Here is a 19,635-nt window from a genome sequence, read left to right as displayed (position 1 = left end):
CCAGCAAGATAAATCCCCTCCTGGGCTTGGAGCTCAGCAAATGAGCACACAGGAAAAAAATACACTGTGAGGGTGTAAGGCTCTGGCACAGAGTGCCCAGAGAAGCTGTGGCTGCCCCTGGATCCCTGGCAGTGTCCAAGACCAGGTTGGACATTGGGGCTTGGAACAGCCTGGGACAGTGGAAGGTGTCCCTGACATGGCAGGGGTGGCACTGGATGGGCTTTAATGTCCCTTCCAACCCAAACCACTCTGTGATTCCACGGGATGGCTGTGCAAGCAGACTGGTGGCGCAGAGTCCACCTCTACCCCCCCAAAATGTCAAAAAGCAGAAGCACCTGAGTTATTCTGACTTTTATTTCATTGCTTCTTAGTCCACACAGTCGGTAAAAAATCAGAAAAGCAAAGCAAAAAAAAAAAAAGTAGAACCCCAAAAAAACCCAAAATTAAACAAAAACAGCAACAGTGTCTGGAGTCCTCAGAGGCAGCCCGGGGTCTGTGCTGGTGCCTGTTCCATTCATGGCCAGACTCATTGCTGACAGACAGAGGACTCACATCTTGCTCCAGTGCCAGAGCCCCACAGGCTCCAGCCGGAGCTGCTTCTGTTCCTCTGCACCACGGAGGGGAAAAAGGAATCTTGGTTGTAAATGCTTTATTAAAAATAATAGTAAGATCAAATCTAAGTACAAAAGCAGTTATAGCTGATTTATATTACACAGAATTATTTCTCATTTCTAGTTTGGTTGTTTACCTCAAGGTTGTTAACTGAATTTCCAGTGACTAAGGTTAAATGGCTTAGCAGGGTAAGGAATGGTAAATAGATAGCACCATTTCATACATCTGGTATTGGATTTCAGGGACAGCCTGGGTTGGCTTCTTTTTCAGGGCAGTTTAGCTCCACGGCAAGGAGAGAAGCACGTTCCAGGCTGGGAGCAGCAGTTCCCAGTGCTCAGCACACCCCAACCCCGGCACCCCGAGTGAAGGAGAGATGGCCTGGGCTGGATTGCAGCCCGACCTAAGTGATTTAACAGCCCAGATTCCCAGCGGGTGTGGTGGCAAGGCAATGGGACTTAGGCACATAAGTCATTTAGGCACTTGGGGCAATCAAAGCCTTTGCTCCGAAATCCTTCAAACCTTTTGGAAGTGTCTCCCGTCAGATCTGGACGTGCACTTTGGATCACAGCATGTGGCAGGAGCAGGGCCCAGCTGCGGAACCAGGCGTGACTCTGATCCACGCCAGCCTCAAACCAGTCAGAGCCAGGGCTTCTGACAGTTCAACCCGGGCTGGGGCAGGGCAGGAGAGTTCAGCTCAAACTGGATTTTGCATGAGAGAAAAATCACTGCGCTCTTGTTACACTGTTAGGAGTGAGAGTTCCTTAGGCACTTGCTCTAGGCTTTAAAACAGCGCATGGTCAACAAAAGCAAACAAGACTATGTACATATATGTAAAAAGTGTTATAAATAGGTTTTTTAAACCATAGATACTATATACATCTTCACTTAACAAGGAACCCTTTGAGTGTTTCCTTTGGGGATCGGTTGGGTTTGGTTTGGATGTGAGGGTTTATTCCTTCTCTTTTTTTCTTTTTTTTTTTTTTTAATTTTTTTGATTTTTTGATTTTTTTTGTTTGTTGTTTGGGGTTTTTTTTGTTTGTTTTTTGTTTGGTTGGGTTTTTTGGTTTTTTTGGTTAATTTTCTTTTCCGTTTTCTCATCTATTCTCCCCCGCCTCCGTCTCCTCCAAGGACGTCACGAGTGCCCCTGTCACGTCAGGCCAGGTCCCGCAGCGTCACTCGCGCTTCCGTAGGATGACGTAGATGATGCCGCTGGCCAGGGCCAGGGGGAAGGCCAGCCACGCCAGGATGTAGGCAAAGCCGTAGGAGGTGTTTTCCGAGGCTTGGTGCCAGTCCGTGTGCCTCACTGTAAAGATGGCAGCGCCACTCATCACACACAGCCCTGCAGGGAGAGCACAGGGAATGGGTTAGTGGTGCCATGCATGGACCATTCCCTGCTGGAAGCCCCGAGTCAGACAGGATAACACTCAAACTGTCTCCTGGAAAGCTGGGAATCTCCTGATTTGGGGAGGTTGGTGCTGTGGGCTCTGGTCTGGCTGGAGGTGAGCAGGGATATCTCTGCCCTGCTCAGCAAGCAAAGCCAGAGGCTCTGGAGCAGGCAAAGCTGGAGCAGCACCTGGGCTAACCCGCCCCTCAGGCAGCCCCAGATCCGAGCTGCTGCTCCAGTCCAATCCTGCTCTCCTGGTGTCCTGCTTAAAACCCTGGCCTCAACCACCTCCCTGGGGTGCTGCAAGATGTCAGACACAGACATGGGTTTTGAAAGCAATGAAGTTTCTGTCTCACCTGTCCAGGTGGTAGAAACCACAAACACAGCTGAGCCTCAGAATGCTCTGGCTGGGCAGGGACTGTGGCCTGTGATCCCCCATCCTTTACAGCAGCACCAGGAGCTCAACTGCAAATCCCATTCCCAGAAAACCCTGTTCCTTGAAAACCCTGCTCCCTGCAAAACCTACTCCTTGAAAACCTCACACCCAGCAAACCCTGCTTCCTGCAAACCCTGTACCTTGAAAGCCCTGCTCTGTGCAAACTCTGCTGTGCCCATGGCTCATCCCTCTTCCCTGGCTCCAGGCACACCCTGACCAGCCAGGGCCCTCGTGGGTCCCAGGGGTGTCTGGCCAGCCCCAGCCCCGGTGGGCAGCATCTGAGCTTTGTTGCAAACCCCCCCATCGGGAGTGGGCACCACCCGAAGCTCACACAAAGCCACCTCTATTCCGGCCCCAAACAAGCTCTTTTAGTCAATCCCAGCAGTTCTATTATACAGTCGTGGGGCTGTTGTTGGAGCCGAGTTCCAAATCCCCTGCCTGGACCTCAGGACCACCTACATTTCAGCACCGTGATATTTGAGCTGCAATTCCACTTGACACTGCTCCTTTTGTTTGGGAAAAGTGCACAAGTGGGAATTCACTTCATTAAGGCGCCACTGGAGCAGTTTCCATTCTCCAAGCACGGTAGCCAACTCCCACTGCCCAGCCCATGCACAGAGAGCAGAGCCATTGTCTGGGGGACAGGGGACAGGCACGTGGCCACACCAGTCACCTACAGACGGCAGATACAGCGGCGATTGTCTGCAGCAGGAATTTGGCCGGCTGGAGGCGATGGCTGCGACTGCACTTCTGGGGCATCTGCTCTGCTCTGGGCCTGGAGAACTCTCTGGGAAGGGAGGGCCAGCTGCAGCCAGCTGCCTGCACTGCTGCAAGCAATGGTGCATCACCCTGTGAAACCTGACTTTGAGAACACACTCCGGTCTGGCTTGGGCAGGTCACAAGGGCAAATGCTTCCTGACATCTGTTCCCAGGGTTTGCTCCCGCTGGAGCTGCCCCAGCCCTGCAGAGGAATCAGGCTGGGGCTGGGCAAGCTCCAGGTCAGCTCTCCAAGCCAGGTGCTTGCAAACAGCTGTGGGATGTGTGGCAGGCACAGCCCTTGAGGCTGAGCCCACCCTCTGCGCCCCACGGGGCAGCAGCTCTGGGGTGAGAGGGATGGGAGGGAAGGGATAAGAGTGATGATGAGAAGTGAGAGAGGGATGCAAAAGTTGGGCCAAACCCTGAAAGGCCCAAACCAGCATGTCTGTCATGCTGAGCTGAGGAGTTACCCACAATGGGATGGGTAACCCACCAAGGATAGAGGGGAGCCATTGAGGGCCTTTGGATGCCCTTGATCCCATCCGGACAAATCCTGGCAGTCTTTGGGGGGTGATTCCAAGCTGAGTGGAGAAGGTGTTGGGGATGATCCAGCCTGGCCTGCACCACAGACCCAAGTGGCCTCACACTTCTCGTCCTTCCCTCCATCCCCTGGTGTCCCTGAGCTGAAGCTGCAGTGGGGACCAGCCTCTGCTCTCCTCCCTGGTTCTCAGGGCACCCCTGCCCAGCTCTGCCACCCAGCAGAGCCCAGTGCTCCTGCCCTGGCACCTACTGGTTCACATCCAGCTGTTGGTCAGGCTCCAGAGCTGGAGACCCTCAGCCTTTCCAAGCCAGAGGAGGTGCATGGGGGTGGCTCAGGCAGAGCCCTCCTGTCACCTCCCAGGAGGAGGGAGGTCCTGTCCAGCTCTGCTGGAACAAAGCACTCAGGTGGGTCAGTCCCTGACCCTGGCAGCCCTACAGCAGAGCCTGGCAAGGCAGGGATGAACTCTGCAGAGCCTAAAGGCCACAGGATTTTCCTTCCCTGACTTCAGACAGCCATGGTTTCCACAACAAGCTGCAAGGAGACCAGACCAGGCTCAGCTCCCGTGACCAAAGCTGGCCCCACCTCCAGGCAGGATCTCCTGGCAGCGCTGGCACAGCCATGTCCGTTTCCTACCAACAATCCTGAAATTCAGGGTCACAAAGATCAAAACTGTCCTGAGCTTCCTCCTCCAGCCCAGGAAGAACAGCAAGGATGGCCACCAGTGCCCACCTCTGCATGGTCCACCTGGATCCAGACCTGTGCCTACAGGTCCCCCTGGCCACAGGGAAGCTTGATGGAATGAGGACACACTTTTTCGGTCCTTAATACTGCCTGGGCATGGCTTTGACTCTAAGCTCAGGCTCAACAAGGAAAGAGACTGTAGGTCTGTGGCCTGACCCTGCAGGACCCAGGACACCCAGCACAGCTGGACAGGAATCCCATTTTCTGTTCCTCTGCCAATGAGGATTCAGCAGAAATCACTCAGGAGAGAGAAGTCTTCTGCTGCCAGGTCTATTAGAGCAGCTCTCAGGCAGGTAATTGCATTATTAATGCCCATTTCCACTCCATGGCTCTAATGGGTTTCCATACATCTCCTTTTCCAGAGATGGTGAACTGATCTCAACTCCCCACCTGCACTGTGGCCAAGCAGATCCACTCATCATGGATTTCATGCCAGTAAAGCTTAGCTGTGGACTTTGCAAGGGTTTGGGAAAGCCAGTTGCTTAGAGGATGCCCAGAAACTTTGTCTAAAGTGAATGAGTTTTTCCACTGATAAAGTGGCAGGATCTCAGGTGGCTTCTAGTTTAACATTCAAAGCTCTAGGAAAGAATCCTTCCCAGACGCTCTGCCCTGATGCACCCAGGACCTCAAAGCACAATTACTTTTTTTTAGCCTGAACACTTGAAAATCCTCTCCACTGGTTTCATACATGGAAACGTAAACAGAGCCAGTGGTTTTACAGCATCAGTATTTGGGGAGCTGCAGCACAGGACATGAACTGTGGCTCCTTTCCAGCACTGAGTTCTCGAAGAGTTAAAAATAGTAGCTGACAGTCCAAGTCAGAGCTTACCCTGCAGCTCCAGGGCTCCGTGCTGATGGGGAAGAGCACCAGGCCCCCTCGTGGCAAGTTTATAAATAATCACCAATCACTCTTGTGCCAAAACAGGATCGCCAGTGCTTCCCCACCCCATCCCCACCAGCAGCTGTGGATGCCTCATCCGGCCTGGTGAAGGTGGGTCCCGGAGGCAGCACAGCCACCCTGGACACCCAACATCCCACCCCGAACCCTGGGGAACAGGCAGAGCTCTTGTTCCAGCAGCCCTTGGGACCTGCCCCCAGATCTGCCCCCAGTGCTGCCCCAGTGGCTGTGCCACCCTGTCCCTCCAGAACCTCCCCAGCTGGGGCAGGAACCCTCTTTCACCTCCCCTGTGCAAGGGCAGAAGAGCCTGGCTGCACAATGGAGACAGCCAGACCCCATCCCAGGGGGTGAGACCCCAGCACCCCCGAGTTACTCATCCCCCCTTCCCTTCACTGAGCCAGGCAGGCAGCAGCTCCATGGCCCTCCTGATCTGCCCCAGGAGCTGCTCATTCCCAGCACCCCTCCCTGCCTGGCAGCCCTGGCCCCAGGGTGGCACTGCCATCTCTCAGCCCCCACTCACCGGCGAGGATCTGGAAGACTCCGGTGATGTAGAACCGGCCACCCTTGGTGAGCGTGAAGAGCTGGCAGAAGAACAGGAACAGGGACAAGACACTGAAGATGACGGAGAGGATCATCATGGCTTGGACAGACTGCAGCCATTCTGGGGACAGACAGACAGATGGACACCTCAGCGTGGGCACCTTGGAGCCCCTGCTGTGCCCATAGCTTTGGCACCAGCCTTGGGCTACCATCCCATACTGGCTTCCATGGAGTTTGGGAGCAGCTGGGGGACACATCCAATGCTGCCCTAGCTGCTGAGATCCCCAGCACGGGCATGGTGCTCCCAGGATTTCGGGTGCCATGTGGATGCCGTGTGCATGGACCAGCTGCTGGGAGAAAATGGATCACAGGGCTGGGCTCTGCCTCGGGAGCATTTATCATAAAACAGAGCAGAGATATCAACCCCGACCTGGAAAAGCCAGACAGAGCCTCTCCCCCAGCTCCGTGCCACCTCCATGCTTGTTCAGCTGTGCTGCAAACACCAAAGCCACGTGCAACAAGCTCTGGGACACGGCGCTGGCTGAGCTCCGAGGGCAAATAAATACACGGGAAACAGAAACACCCTCTGCCCGTGGGGTTGAACCTTTTGGAAGAGCCTTCCCCAGCTGCCAAACGCAGCTGCATCCCAGAGCAGACCAGTTAAACCAGCCCCTGTGTGAGTCACTGCTCAGCTATTTCCAGGCTTAGTGGGTGTGTAACTCCCCACGTAAACAAAAATATAAATAAACAAGCAAAATGCAGTTCCATGCCATGAGCTGCTGCAGCTTGACAGAAGGAGGCAGTGCTCACAAATACCTCTACCTTCCCTTTTCCTTATAAAGTTTGATAGCAAAATGCAGATTTGCAGCTTCCTTGAGAGGTTTTTGAGGATGCAACATCAATTAATTCACCATGAAAGGCAGACAGGACTCAGTACAGGTAAACTGAGGCACAGACCATCCAGTGAAAGGCTGGATCCTCAAATGGGATTAGGCAGTACTGAAGCCTCAGTCCCATGTTGCTGCCACCAGTGTCAGTCCCCTGCCTGCAAGAATCGGCTTCGTGCAGCAAATGGCTGAAATGGAGCAAAACTTCCAAATAAAGCTGCCCTTCAGCTCAGCCACCTCCAGCCTTGGAGTAGCAAACCATTGGGACTGGAGGCCATTGGGACTGTCTAGGGCAGAATCTGCCCTACAGAAGTGACCACACATCCCCCCAGATTCCTGCAAGCTGCACTCTGGGAGGGGAGAGCGGAATTTGAACCAGAGAGTGAGGCACAGCCTTCAGCTGGGATGGCAGTGATGATCCATGAGCACTCCCAGCAAATCCATGCCTGCAGGGCACATCCTGTGCCACTCAGTCACATCTGGTGTGTTTGACTTTGGACCAGGATTTCTACCCCTTGTCTTTGCCTCTGGATGTTTGGGTAATGGAGCAAACGCAGCCCCTGCTCCCCAAGGTCTGCAACCACCCAGAGCAGCCCCTGCTCCTTCCCCTCCTTGCCACACTTCCTATTCCAAACTGCTCCCCAGCACAAACGAACTGCTGCCCTTCCCTCACTCCAGAGCACCAGGTTCCCTGGGCACCAGTTGCTGCCATTCCTTAGGAAGGAGCAGCTATTGCTGCCTCCAGGAAATCCCAGTGTGGATTTCACAGAAGTGTGCACATAAAATATTCAATCTATTTCCCCTGTCTCAGGGAAACCCCTCTGCCTCGCCCCCACCTGCTCCTTCAGCTCTGGCCATGATCCACCAGTGGGAAGCAGGGGATGAGGCAGCTCCAGCACCGCTAAAATCATCATAAATCCTTGCTCAGATCAGACCAGAGAAGTGGTTGGAGGATGTGCAGCTGCTGAACTGCATCTCCTCCCATTCCTCAGCGCTGACAGGGCTCCCATCCCAGCCTCTGGGAAGCTGAGCTTTCCTCTCGCCCCTTCCCAAGCCCTGAAGCTGTGTCCAGCTCTGTGCACCCGCTGAGCCAAAGTCAAGCCCTGCAGCTTCATCCAGGACCCAGAAAGCCAAGTCTTTTGTGATTGCAAAGGCCACGGGATCCGGCCCCAAGAGGAGCCCTTTCTGCTGGGAGGTGGATGCTCCCACTGCCAGTTATTTTAGGAGAAGGCTGTCTAGACAGAAAGCTGAGCTGAGCTGCCCTTTAATTGCATCCGCCTCCCCTGCCTGGTTTTTGGTTCTGAATGCAAATGATTTATAGGGGCTCTGCAAAATCCCATTGTAATAAAGAGCCATGTCAGAGGAAGAGAAAGGCAGCGCTGAGGGGGGAGCCCACCATGGCCGGAGCGTTTCAGCAGGCAGCCTGGGAGCAGGGAAATCAGGAGATGATCCCACACACCAGAGCTCTGAGCCTGCTCACATCCAGCCCTTTGCTGACTTTTGCTGGCTTCCTTTGTGAAAACAAAGGGCAGGATCCAAGCCCAGGACTCAGAGACCCACAAGAGCGAGTTCCAGAACTCCATTAACTCCAAGCCAGCTGCCCACAGAGTCCAGCTGTGCTACAACAGCCAGTTGCCTTTAATACACTTAAAACCACCCCTATAACTGCAGACAGGGTTTTTACCTCCTCTGTCCCACATGCCTTTAATCCCTTTGCTGTCAGTGCTGTGTCCAGCCCTTAGGATTTCAAAAACACAGCGAGTTTCCCTGGCCTGGAGCTGCAGCCCGGGCTGTCAGCACTGTTTACTCCCAGGCTGTTATTTGTGGTTTCCCCTGGGCAGCGAGCTGGTTATTCCATTTTCCCCCTGCATCTCTTCAGCTGTGTGTTTATATCTTTGTTCTTCAGGAGGAAGAAGGAAAGGAAACAGCGTGGAAAGGACAGATAACAGTGCGCATGCCGCTTCCGGAGATGACCCGGCGGGAGTGGGCTTAGAGCCCTTTCAGGCACCACAGACAAAGCAAGAAGTTTTTACAAAGGAAATTTGAATTTTCCCTTGAGTTCTGCAAGCCCTGATATGTTCACAGCACTACTTATAACAGCAGGGAAAAGACTTCTGCCCTGGGACGATGAAGACCATGTTTCACTGCCCTAAAATCCAGCGTGGAAGAAAGAAATCCAGAGTGGAAATTGGAACCCAGAGCAGAAATCACAGTTGAATCTCCCAGAAAGACAGCAGCCAGCCCAGCCCTGCTTGCAGGGAGGTTTTATGCCCACAGAACTGACAGGGCAGGGAAAAACATGCCCTGGGCCGGGAGCAGAGGACAGGCATTACCTCCCCAGGGTTTAATTCACACCCCCACACCCTCTTTGGACCCAGCCAAGGAGAAAAAACAAAGTGCAAACTGAAGACACTCATTTGAGCTCTCAGTTTATCCACTGCTGTGAGACATCCCTAAATTAGTGCTGTGCATTAAAAACACTGCCGTGCTGGGATCTGCAGCTGATGGGAACATTTTGTAGATGGAGTTTTCCCATTGCCAAGGGTGTACGCTCTGTACATTTAAAAAGCAACCACTTCTGAGGAAGAAAACATCCATTAAGGAGGTAACTGTAGCATATAAGACACACAAAGCTGGAGGAAGGGGAAATTCACTGTAAAACCTGCTGTTCCCATGCTGCAAGTTAAATATCAGCAGGGTCAGGAACAGCACAGGCACTGGCACAAAGGTCCTAGCCCAGGGCTGCCAGGAAAAGCCATGTTTTCTGAGCAGAGTTTTTCCAGAGCAGACTCTCAGGTGTCAAGGCCTGACCAAGAACGTGAGTCCAGTTCACATCTGCATCTTTGAAGTGGCCAGGTTGCATCCAAGAGCAGGGACTTGCAGTGGTTCTGATATTCAAACACCCCAAAGAAGGTTGAAAAAGGGTGGAGATGCCGAAATATCATCTCAATTGCAGCATTCTCTGGGGCTGCATTTCAGCCAGAGGCCCCTCATCATCTCCCAAATTCAGGAAAGCTCAGGTGTCTATGGTGCTGCTCTGCACAGCCCAGACTCCCCCATGGCCCCTGACAGCTCCAGGGCTGCAGGGACACCTCTCGTGTTGGGGACAACGTCCTCCGTCTGTCCAGCTGAGCCACTGCGCTGTGCCAGGGAAAATCCAGCTCCATTGCAGCTTTCTCCTGCTGAGGCCCCAGCCCTCCCAGGGCACCAAGGCAGACATTTCCTGGCTGATGCTGCCAGATGCTCAAACCATGAGAAGCTGGTTCTGCACCCAATGGCTGCTCCTTTCCAATCCTCCCACGTCCACCCCCTGGGAAGGACCACAGGTTGCTGGATCAAGGTATTCCCAGAAATCCCATCATGAAAGGGGGATTTTAAAGAGCTCCCAAGGTATTTGTGAGGGCCGGAGATGAGCAGGAGGGAAACCCTGAACCATCCTCCGTGGAGCAGGGAGGCAGTGACTGAACACAGCACTGCAAGTCCTGCCCAAGACCTCCTGCTCCTCTTCTGCAGCTCCTTCATGTGGAGATGAACCCCTCAAACCCCTATCTTCTCCTCTTTTCCTCTTGGCTCGTCTCCTTTCCTTCTCCTTGAAGGTCATCCAAGAAGTCCATGAGGCCAGGGCATCCAGAGCTGCCCCACTCCGACATCTCATTGGAGCTCACATCCTGCAGAGGCTGCTCCTGATGCAGCCGAGGCAGCAGAAAGCTGCTGGCACCACAAAAAACTCTTTCCAACAGCTCCACAAAGCCCAGGGCATCTCCTTTCCCAGGCCCTCAGCATGGTGGTTGTGATCTCCTTCTGGCCTCTGTTGAGGTGGCAGATCCATCATTCCATGCCCAGATCCTCCCAAGGACTCCGGTACCAGCTCCCAGTGATTCCAGTCCAGGCGCAGGAGTGGGGAGCAGTGGTGCCTTGGCCCACAGACCTGGTGCAGGGTCACTCAGCCTGTCCACAGGGACATGCAAGAGTCTCATCAAGGCCAAAAAAAAGGTTGAAGGGTTTTCCAGCATCGCACTCTGCAGGGGACTCCCCCACCCTTTCTTCTGCTCTGACAGTCATTGTTTGCCTATGTTGCCTTCTTCCCCCATTCCTCTATGGGCCAGAGCTCAGACATGGCAGGGAAGGTTGTCTGACCCCACCTTTCACAGAAAAAATGGGATCCTAAGACATATGGAGCAGCTGAGAAAAAAACCGCACCAGTTCCTGATCTCTTCTTATCAGATGCTCTTTGCAAGAAGAACAACCAACAGTGAAAAAATGGTTTTAAGCAGAGGAAATCCCTTTCCTATTGATGGCAACAAAGTTATGGGACAAACTGATTTGAAATATAAAATACTCTCTTGGAATAGGAGATTTTTAGATGTTATGAATAAATTCTTTACTCAGAGGGTGGCACAGGGTGCCCAGAGAAGCTGTGGCTGCCCCTGGATCCTTGGAAGTGTTCAAGGCCAGGTTGTACATTGAGCCTTTGAGCACCCTGGGATAGTGGGAGGTGTCCCTGCCATGGCAGGGGTGACACTGGATGAGATGGGCTTTAAGGTCCTTTCAAACCCAAACCATCTGGGACTCCAAGAATGCCCCTCAGCTGATTTCAGAACACCAAGGGACAAGTTACAGTCCCCCAGAGCTGGCAGAGAGGGTCCAACCCCGCCTGAGTAAAGCTGGTGTCACTCACCATTAATGACATTAATGACAAAGTGGATGTCCTGGACCAACTGAAAGCTGCCTCTTTGCTTCTCTGCTGTCAGCTGCAAAGACCCTGAAAGACCAGGTGTGTCCCCAAATCAAAATATCTGTACATGGATATCTATTCAGCTGGATTGGACTAGGATAGAACCTCAAATGCAAAGACTGTGCCTTATCCCACAGATGAGTTATCCAATATTTCCTGCAGGGATTCACTGACAGATCCAGCATCCTTAAACAAGGGTCATTTCTTGCCAGTTTGCAGCTGCCCAGCAGCAGTTCTGTGTCTGCAGACACAGCCCCACACCGCACCAGAGCACATGGTCACTTCAGCCTCTAATAAAAAGCTGAAATCACTGTTTAAATATTGGGATCAATAAATCTTTGAACTTTTAACTTGCCGGGGTGACTGTTCTCTTGTCTCCAGCTCACCCTCCTGTGCTGGGAAGTGCCCTCTCACCAGTGACCATTCTCCAAGCCCTGATCCTGTTTGTGCAGTCTCAGCCTTCCCAGTGGGCTGAAGGGGAATTTCTCCCCATCTCCTTTTGCTGAGATACTTTACACTAACTATCAAGAATGGAATTAGACATGGAGAAATAATCTCCCTCTGTTCAAGGCTTCCATGGCAGTGAATAGCCTTGGGACATAATTTTCAGTCACAAAAAGGATTACAGCAAGTCAAAGGCACCTCCAGCTCTCCGTCCCACCTTCCCCATGGCATGTGAGTCCAGCATGACTAGAAAGAAAGAGTTGGAAAGCATAAGGCAACAAAGCCACTCTGGAGGAGCTGACAGAGGAAAAGCAGTGTATTCAGATGTCTCTGCATTCTAGAAGGGAGATGCAGCAGCACAATTCTTGCTGGGAGCAGTGGATGGGACAGAATACAGATGTTTCTGCCTTGTTCCAGGAAGGAGAAGCTTTCCCACCTGCTCCAGCACAAGGAAAATGCGTTTCAGGCACCAGCAGTGCTGCTTAGGTAGCCATGCAGAGACACTGGAAGAGAGAGAGTTGGTGTGCAGAGGAGCAGAGCAGTGCCTGCCCCAGCCACAGGCCCTTCCCTGCCTGCCCAGGTGGGCCAGGGCAGATCCCTGCTCCAGGCAACCACCTGGGCTTTCCTCATGGCCATCACAGCAGCAAATCAGCGGTGCATCACAGAGTACACGGCACTCAGTGAGCATGGATTGGCAGCTGGGTATTTCCCAAGATTTAGGGGTTTCTTTTCTCTTTAAAAAAGCCCCAAACTCCCAGCCTGTGAACGAGCCAGTCATGGGAAACCCACAGAGCAGAAAGAGTAGAAACTGTGAGACGACAACAGGAGAAATGTCTTCTGCATTACAGAGGGATATGGGGATCCCCATGGATGGCCCCAGTGCCTCCCCACTTTCAGCACTCCCACCACAATCAGCAGTAGAACACAGCAGAAAAGAAATCTTCTTGCCTGCATAAAAAATTCAGTTGCGGAAAGAAAAGGCCTATTTTGGAGGGAAAAACTATCCCTGTCTGGAAATTTGGGTTGGAATCTCCTTGAGAGCACTTGCTGGGCCCCACCACGTGCCCTGAGCTCGTAGTGGGGCTGTGCAGCCAGGGCTGGCAAACAGCCCTGCCGACCCACAATCCTGGGATTCAGAGCTGAATTCCTGAGATAAGTCTTTTCCAGGAATGTCTGACAGCGCAAACGAAGCAAAGATTGTAACATTTTTTCCATAGTTCTCGGCCTCTTGAAGAAAAAAAGCCTTACCTAACAGCAAATGCAAAAATCAAAGCAACAAGCAGGCGGTTGTCCGTGGAGAAGGACTACGTAGGAATGTGCCCTCAGCTCCCTCTCTGCACTCGCTCCTGCCAGGATGGCTCAGCCCTCACACACACTGAGGGGTTGAGCCCTGCCAAGAGGAATTTGGGAGGTGGGAGCTCAGCCTCCACTGAGGCCAGGTCCAGCCCATGCCCAAGGTCTGCTGATGTCCCGGAAATCCTCACTTGGGCAGTGAGCACTCAGCCCTGGGGTTGTTTGGCTGCCCGGTCTATTCCCATGGTGATCTGTAGGGTGAGGAGCACAGCCCAAAACCTGCCTCAGGGTGAAATGAAAGCAAATCCTGCTGGCACCTGTATTTAGCTTCTCGCTGGGCATCTGCACAAAGGTCATCTCAGCGGAAGGGTCCTTGTGTGATAGAACAGGACAGGGGAGGCTCAGCTGGGGCCAAGAGGGCATCAGAGCCCCATCACCCCCCAGAGACTCCAGTCATGATGAACACAGGTGACCCAGCACCACCTATTTCCCAAATTCCACTTACTGTGTCTCACTGCTTTTTGAAAAGAGAAGAAGGAATAACCACACCCCAGAGGCCACTACGATGGCCAAAGCAGAAACTGCCTTTGCATAAAGACTAAAAGTTCTGCCTGAATTCCCAACAGAGGATTCCCTGCTTTTAGCCCAGCGCATCTCGGCACTCCAGGATTAACCGTTCAGTACCGTCCTTGGCACAGGGAAATGATTTTTTTTTTGCTGTCTGGAGCCCACTGCAGCACAGCCTCTGTTCTGAGAGCTGTAACTGAGGACAGTTTGTGGGATTTGTATGAGATCATTCCTAAGTTTGAAAATAAGCATATTCCCAGGAAAGGAGGATGAGGATGAGGCAGGATACAAGTGTGCACCTTGGAGGTGGCTCTGCCACAGCCTCCTGGCCCCGTGGCCTCACTGCTGCTCCAAAGAGTGACCAACAGCAGCTCCCTGGCAGTGGTGACAGGGGAGGGGGGGAGGGGAGGAGGGAAGGAAGGAAGGAGCAGGACCCACTGGAAAGGAGACCATGTGGCAATTTTAAATGACCTTAAAAGCCTTACAAAAGCCCAGGAAATATCCTTTGATTTTGTGTTCCTACAGCAATGGTGGGCTCTGGACCCTGCAGGATCCTGTCTGACAGGATAAGGACAGGTCCTCAGCAGCACTGCACCCACACCCCTTCCACAGGGTAGATGGGGCACACACCTTTGTCCAAGCAAAACCCCCTTCTCCTGATGCCAGAGCAGAGCCTTTCTGATGCCAGAGTGAGAGCTGTCAGAGAGTTGTCTAAGCCTTAAGCACAATGAACTTCTGCTCAAAGAGCAACTCACTGGGGCACTTTTTCCTGGAATCCCAGGATGGTTTGGGTTGAAAGGGACCTTAAGGGTCATCTCATTCCACCCCACCTGCCATGGACAGAACACCTTCCACTAAATCAGGGCCATCAACCCAACTCAGCTGCTCTACTGCATTTTCAACAGGATCATCCTGATTACAGTCCCTTTAGTGATAAATACTCAGCACTGGGAAGGCTCCAGCAGCTCTGGAACAGGGCAGTGGACACTCGCAACATGCGGCAGGACCAGCAGGTGTACAGGAAAACACCCAGCCACAGTTTGGACAGGCCCATCTGAGCACTGACAACCCTGACAGAGCATCCTGTAAACATCCAGAAAAAGCACTGCAGGTTTGAAAAGCAAAAGATTTGGGGAGGCTTTAGAACCCTCGGCTCTGGGACTCCTGGGGGCAATCGCTGCCTTTCATGGCAAAGCAGAGGCTCAGCAGATTCGGAGCTCGCATGACTGGCCCTGAAGCGGGGCTGCCTACGCTGCAATAGCCAGCCCCAGCCAACTGCTGATGAAGGACATGGCTCCAGAAGGCTCCTCGCCCGGGATGGGATCCAGCCGCTTCCCGGCTGGCCCGGACACCACCAGGCGTCAGCAGAGACCAGAGCTGGAGCTTCACTCCCAGCGGAACCAGAGCCTGGGCATACACTCTGGCACACACCGGGGAAGGTGAGGGACAGAGCATCGGCATCACCTCTCCGTGTGGGGAAACTAGAGTGCTTTGCTCCCAACAGGCTGGGGATTCCAATCAGAATCTCCAAAAGCCCGCTCATAGTCTCCCTTCACTGAAGGACCCTCTGGAAGCATGCTCCAGAGGTCCCCCATGCTGCTCCCCAGGCCCGCGTTTCCAGCACAGTGTGACTGTGTCCCAGTGACAGCAGTGTGATTCACAGCTGGTGTCACTGGGGGTTACCCTGTGACAATCTGCTTCCACAGGAAAGCATAAACCAGGCTAACAAAACAAATGCTGGCCACAGCACCACAAGCATTAGCTCTGTCTTCCAGGGAAACTGAGGCACGGGCTTGCCCAGCTCTCTGAACACGGATTTTGTGTCCCTGGTGCCACTGGTCACCCTGGAAACTCTGTGTCACAGTGTCTCAGCACGCTGTCCTCACCCACTGGCCTCAGCAAACAGCTCAGGGCTCTTTGGCCAGCCTTCACCCAGCTTGGTCTCGAGGTGGCTCCTCAGTCCCCCCAGGTGTGCAGGTGCCACGGGATGAAGGGCCCAAGCACTCAGCACATCCCCCACAGCAAAGCCCAGGGCCAGGGCTCTGCCCAAAATCCCAGCCTGTCCCAGCAGCAAAAAGCAGGACAGATTTCTAGGGAGGGGACAGGTGTCCTCTGGAGACAGAGTGTCCTTATGGCCCTGTATGCATCTTCCAAACCCCTCACAATTACAGCAAGAAGGAGGTGTGCCAAAAATAGCCTCTCAGCGGGGTGACAGACACCCAGCGACCCTGCTCCAAGGACCTACTCGAGTTCGTCCATCCAAGTGGAAAAATGTACTAATAACGCCCCTGAAAAGGGGCTTGAGCCGTTCATTCCAGTGCAGCTGAGGGTGCCACCTTGTTCTGGTGCTGCCAGGAGCTGCCTCTCAGCCCGAGGGGGTGGGTCAGGCAGCGGGTCTGGACAGGGAGGGGAGGGAGGAGCAATCCCCCACTGCTGGGCCAGCCCCGTGTCCCCACACCAGGACACAGCAGAGCCGTGCTCCTCCAGCTGGGGACAGAGCAGAGGAGGTGAGGCGATGGGGTGGGGTAGGGGGAACAGCTCTGGGGATGCAAGAAAATCCAAGAAGGAATCACAAATGACCCGCGCAGGCAAAACCCCCTTGATTGCACAAGTCCCGGGAGGAGAACAAAAGCGGCGGGCAGGAACAGTCCTGATGCCGGGGAGTGCTCACCGTTGGAGGAGGATGCCAGGCACTGGAACACGGCTCCGGAGGTGCAGTTCTGCCACAGGTCTGCCGTGTGCTCGCCGTTCACCAGCCATTGCTGCGGGACAGACACAGCCCGTGAGCAGGGCCCGAGGAGGAGCAGCCACCCGTGTCCGTGTCCCGCAGCGCCACCCGCGTCCCCCAGGCTTCGGCATCGAGCAGCCCCAGCCCCACGCGTGCCTGCCCGGCCAGGCGCGCCCAGGGACACGCTTTTCCTTAGAGAGGAGTTTGGCAAGTAAGCCCTGATATTTGCTTTTAACTGCTTTCGCCCCAGCGGCACAAAAACAGAAGCTCTTTATGCTCTTTAAGCCCACAGCGAGTCCCGCGGGGCCGCGCTTCCCTCCCCTCACCGGCCTCGCCCGCTGCCTGGCCGGGATATTTGAATGCTTCCACGTGATTCCTAACGGCTCAGAAGATTTTTGTAGCCTTTTCCATTACTAGTAGCACCAAAAAAAAGAAAAAACAAACCCCCCCCCCCAAAAAAAAAAACCCAAAGAAACCAAAAAACCCCAAACAAAACAACAACAACACCAAAAAACACCAAAAAAACACCCACAAAAAAACCCCAAAAACGGGAAAGAAGCCCCTGGTGAAGCAAGCTTGGAAGTCACCAGCTCCATAGAACAGCTGCCTTGAAGCCAACTCAAACCTCTCCCCAGGCAGCTGACGTGTTCGCTGAGCTGCAGCCCCAGGACAGTGCTGGGAAGCCTCTGTGTTGCATCCAGCCCTCAGCCTTGCCGCTGCTCACAGAGAGTCAGCCTTGGAAGCTGGGTTTGGAAAAAGAAGCTGTGCCTTCTTCACAGCCCCAAAGGAGGAGAGCTGCAGAGCTAAACTGCTGGTGCTGAGGAGTCAGTGCCCAGCCAGCCCCGTTTTAAGGGGTTTTGCTCAGACTGGCCATGCCGGTCCTGTGCCTGAAGCCCATTAGCAGGTGGAGTTCCTTTATGAAATGGGAGAGCAGCATCAGCCCAAAGGAGGGGATTTTGGGTGCTCCAAGGCTGCTCCTTGATGTGAACCAGCCAGGGGAGGGTGAGATGGCTTTCCACACCCCTTGTGTCTGTGTACCAACGTGGATGCCCTGAGCACGCACCACAGCACACAGCCAAGCGTCCCACCAGGTACACCTGACAGCACAAACTCCCAAATCCCACCGTTAGTGAGACCAGCAACCAGCAAATAAAGGCTTCCAGATAAAAAAACAGGCTGTAAAATCAGCCACAAATAAAAACAACACGTTCTGCTGCTTCCACGCCATGCCCCTGCCCTGTGGAACCCCGGAGCCATGGACAATCCGTACTCACACTAACGATGGTGGAGACGAAGAGCAGCACCAGCACGGTGACGTGGAGCACGATGATCCCCAGCAGCAGCAGCAGCATCTTGGCGGTCGTGGAGGGCAGAGCTGGAGCGGGACAGGGATGATGCTGAGCGTGCGTGTGTTTGTCCGTCTGTCCGGGCCGGCCGCGGGCAGCAGGACACGCTTCGCTCCGCCCCGCTCGGCTCGGAGGAGGCTGCCAGGGCAGTGCCCGGCGCCCGGGTTCTCTCCCTCGGGCCTCGCCGACGGAGAGGAGTCCGAGCCCTCTGCCCGTTCCCCGATATCTCTCGGAGGATCCCCGAGACCTTCCCCCGAGCCTGCTCTCCCTCTCCCACCGAGGGGGCTCCTCTCAGCCCCCTCCCCGGAGACCCCCAAGGGAGGCGGCTCCCCAAGGAGGGTCCCCCAGCACCTCTCCCCGAGATGGTCCGATTCCTCTCTCCAAAGGGAATGTGCTCCTCGTCCCCGCCCTGGCGGGAGAGCTCGATCTCGGTGCTTTGCACCCGAGGGGCTGTCTCGGCCTCATCCCGCAGGGATAGAGGGGTTTCCCTTGCTCACCCACCCATGGGACCACTGGGGGTGATTCTATTGGCCCTCACCCCAGGGGGAATTTTCCCGGCCTCATCTGCCCTGGCGACCCCCGGGGAGAGGGGCAGCTGGCATCAACTCCTGCCCCTTTCAGCCCACGGACTACCTCGGCCCCTTGTGTCCGGGGGGTGTCCTCAGCCCATCTTCCCTCGGCACCCCCAGCACAGGCTCTCCTGGACGCTCTCCTAGGGTTGGGGGGGTGGGTTTTCTCCATCCCATCTTCCCTCGTCTGTCCCGACAGAAGCTCTCCTGGACACTCTTCCGAGTTAGGGGGGACTTTCCCCAGCCCATCTGCTCCCTCGGTAAAGAGGGGAGGGGGCTGCCCTGGCCCCTCTCTCTGGAGAACCCCCGAAGCAGGGGGAATCTGCAGTCCCTCTCGGCTGCGAACCCCCGGATGGTCTCTCCAGCCCGTGTCCCCCTCAGTGCGGCCGTTCCCCCGCGCTGGGGACTGGCCGGTCCGTACTCACATCGCGGCGGAGCGGAGCGCGCTGGCGGCAGCGGAGCAGAGCGGAGCGGGCGGCGGCGCTGTCAAGTTTTCCCTTTAGCCGGGGCCACCGCCCCGTTTGCGTCTGCGGCACGGGGAGGGCCCAGCCGCCGCCCGCCGCCCGCCTATAAACAGGGCGGTGCCCACCCCAGCCCTGGCCCCGCCGCCTGCCCCTGGGACAGGGTCGGGAGCCGCTCCTCGCCCCGCTGCCTTCTCCGGAACACGGCTCCGGCCCCGAGCCGTTCCCTGCCCCGGCCAGCGAGAAGATTTGGAGGGGGACAAGAGACAACCACCCCCCCCTTCTCCTGAGCCCCCGCTGCTCAGGCAGCCGTGGAGGAGGGCGGGGGAAGATGTGGTCCCGAGCAGCCCCGCGTGGGTGGGGAGCGTCCCGGAGCGCGGGCGCTGCTGCTGCCCTGGGGTGTCCGAGCAGGACCGGCCGGTGCCTGGAGAGGACAGAGCTCCCCATATCGGGGGTCCCCTCACCCCGACCCAGGGCGTTTGTGCGGCTCTGGACAGGATCCGAGGCACAGGATTTGGGGAGTGGGTATCTGGCTGGGCTGAAGGGATTCTAGCGCTTGGAGTCGATCTTTCTTTAGAACTTGAAAGCCAAACTAGGTGGAACTGAGCAACTTTTCACTAAATGGAGGGTGAGATTTTCCACACCTCTGGAGGACACAGAGAGTTTGGGCTGTTCTGCCTGGAGAAGAGAAGGGTCC

At 54.9% G+C, this 19,635-nt stretch overlaps 1 protein-coding gene across 1 annotated transcript; it reads right to left on the bottom strand.

Annotated features, from left to right (window-relative positions):
* Positions 1–336: 336 nt before the first annotated feature.
* PMP22 (peripheral myelin protein 22) lies at positions 337–19,019 on the bottom strand. The gene is made up of 5 exons (XM_085078048.1): positions 18,903–19,019; positions 17,837–17,937; positions 16,506–16,596; positions 5,889–6,029; positions 337–1,951 (listed from the first exon to the last, which is right to left on the bottom strand). Exons 2-5 carry the CDS (start codon positions 17,912–17,914, stop codon positions 1,785–1,787), a joined length of 477 nt encoding a protein of 158 aa, XP_084934174.1. The 5' UTR covers positions 17,915–17,937; positions 18,903–19,019; the 3' UTR covers positions 337–1,784.
* Between the last annotated feature and the right edge of the window lie 616 nt (positions 19,020–19,635).

This window comes from Lichenostomus cassidix, chromosome 18 (genome assembly GCF_008360975.1).
Source record: "Lichenostomus cassidix isolate B80296 chromosome 18, HeHo_3.0, whole genome shotgun sequence".
Taxonomy (NCBI): Eukaryota; Metazoa; Chordata; class Aves; order Passeriformes; family Meliphagidae; genus Lichenostomus; species Lichenostomus cassidix.
The sequence above is the reverse complement of the archived record's forward strand: the minus strand, read 5'-3'. Positions and strand labels throughout refer to the sequence as shown.

Excerpts from the sequence above, each read along its gene's own strand:
- PMP22 (XM_085078048.1), bottom strand. The coding sequence starts at position 17,914 with ATGCTGCTGCTGCTGCTGGGGATCATCGTGCTCCACGTCACCGTGCTG. Across the intron at positions 16,597-17,836 it reads TCGTCTCCACCATCGTTAGT|CAATGGCTGGTGAACGGCGA; the intron begins GTGAGTACGGAT and ends TCTGTCCCGCAG. Across the intron at positions 1,952-5,888 it reads AGTCTTCCAGATCCTCGCCG|GGCTGTGTGTGATGAGTGGC; the intron begins GTGAGTGGGGGC and ends CTCTCCCTGCAG.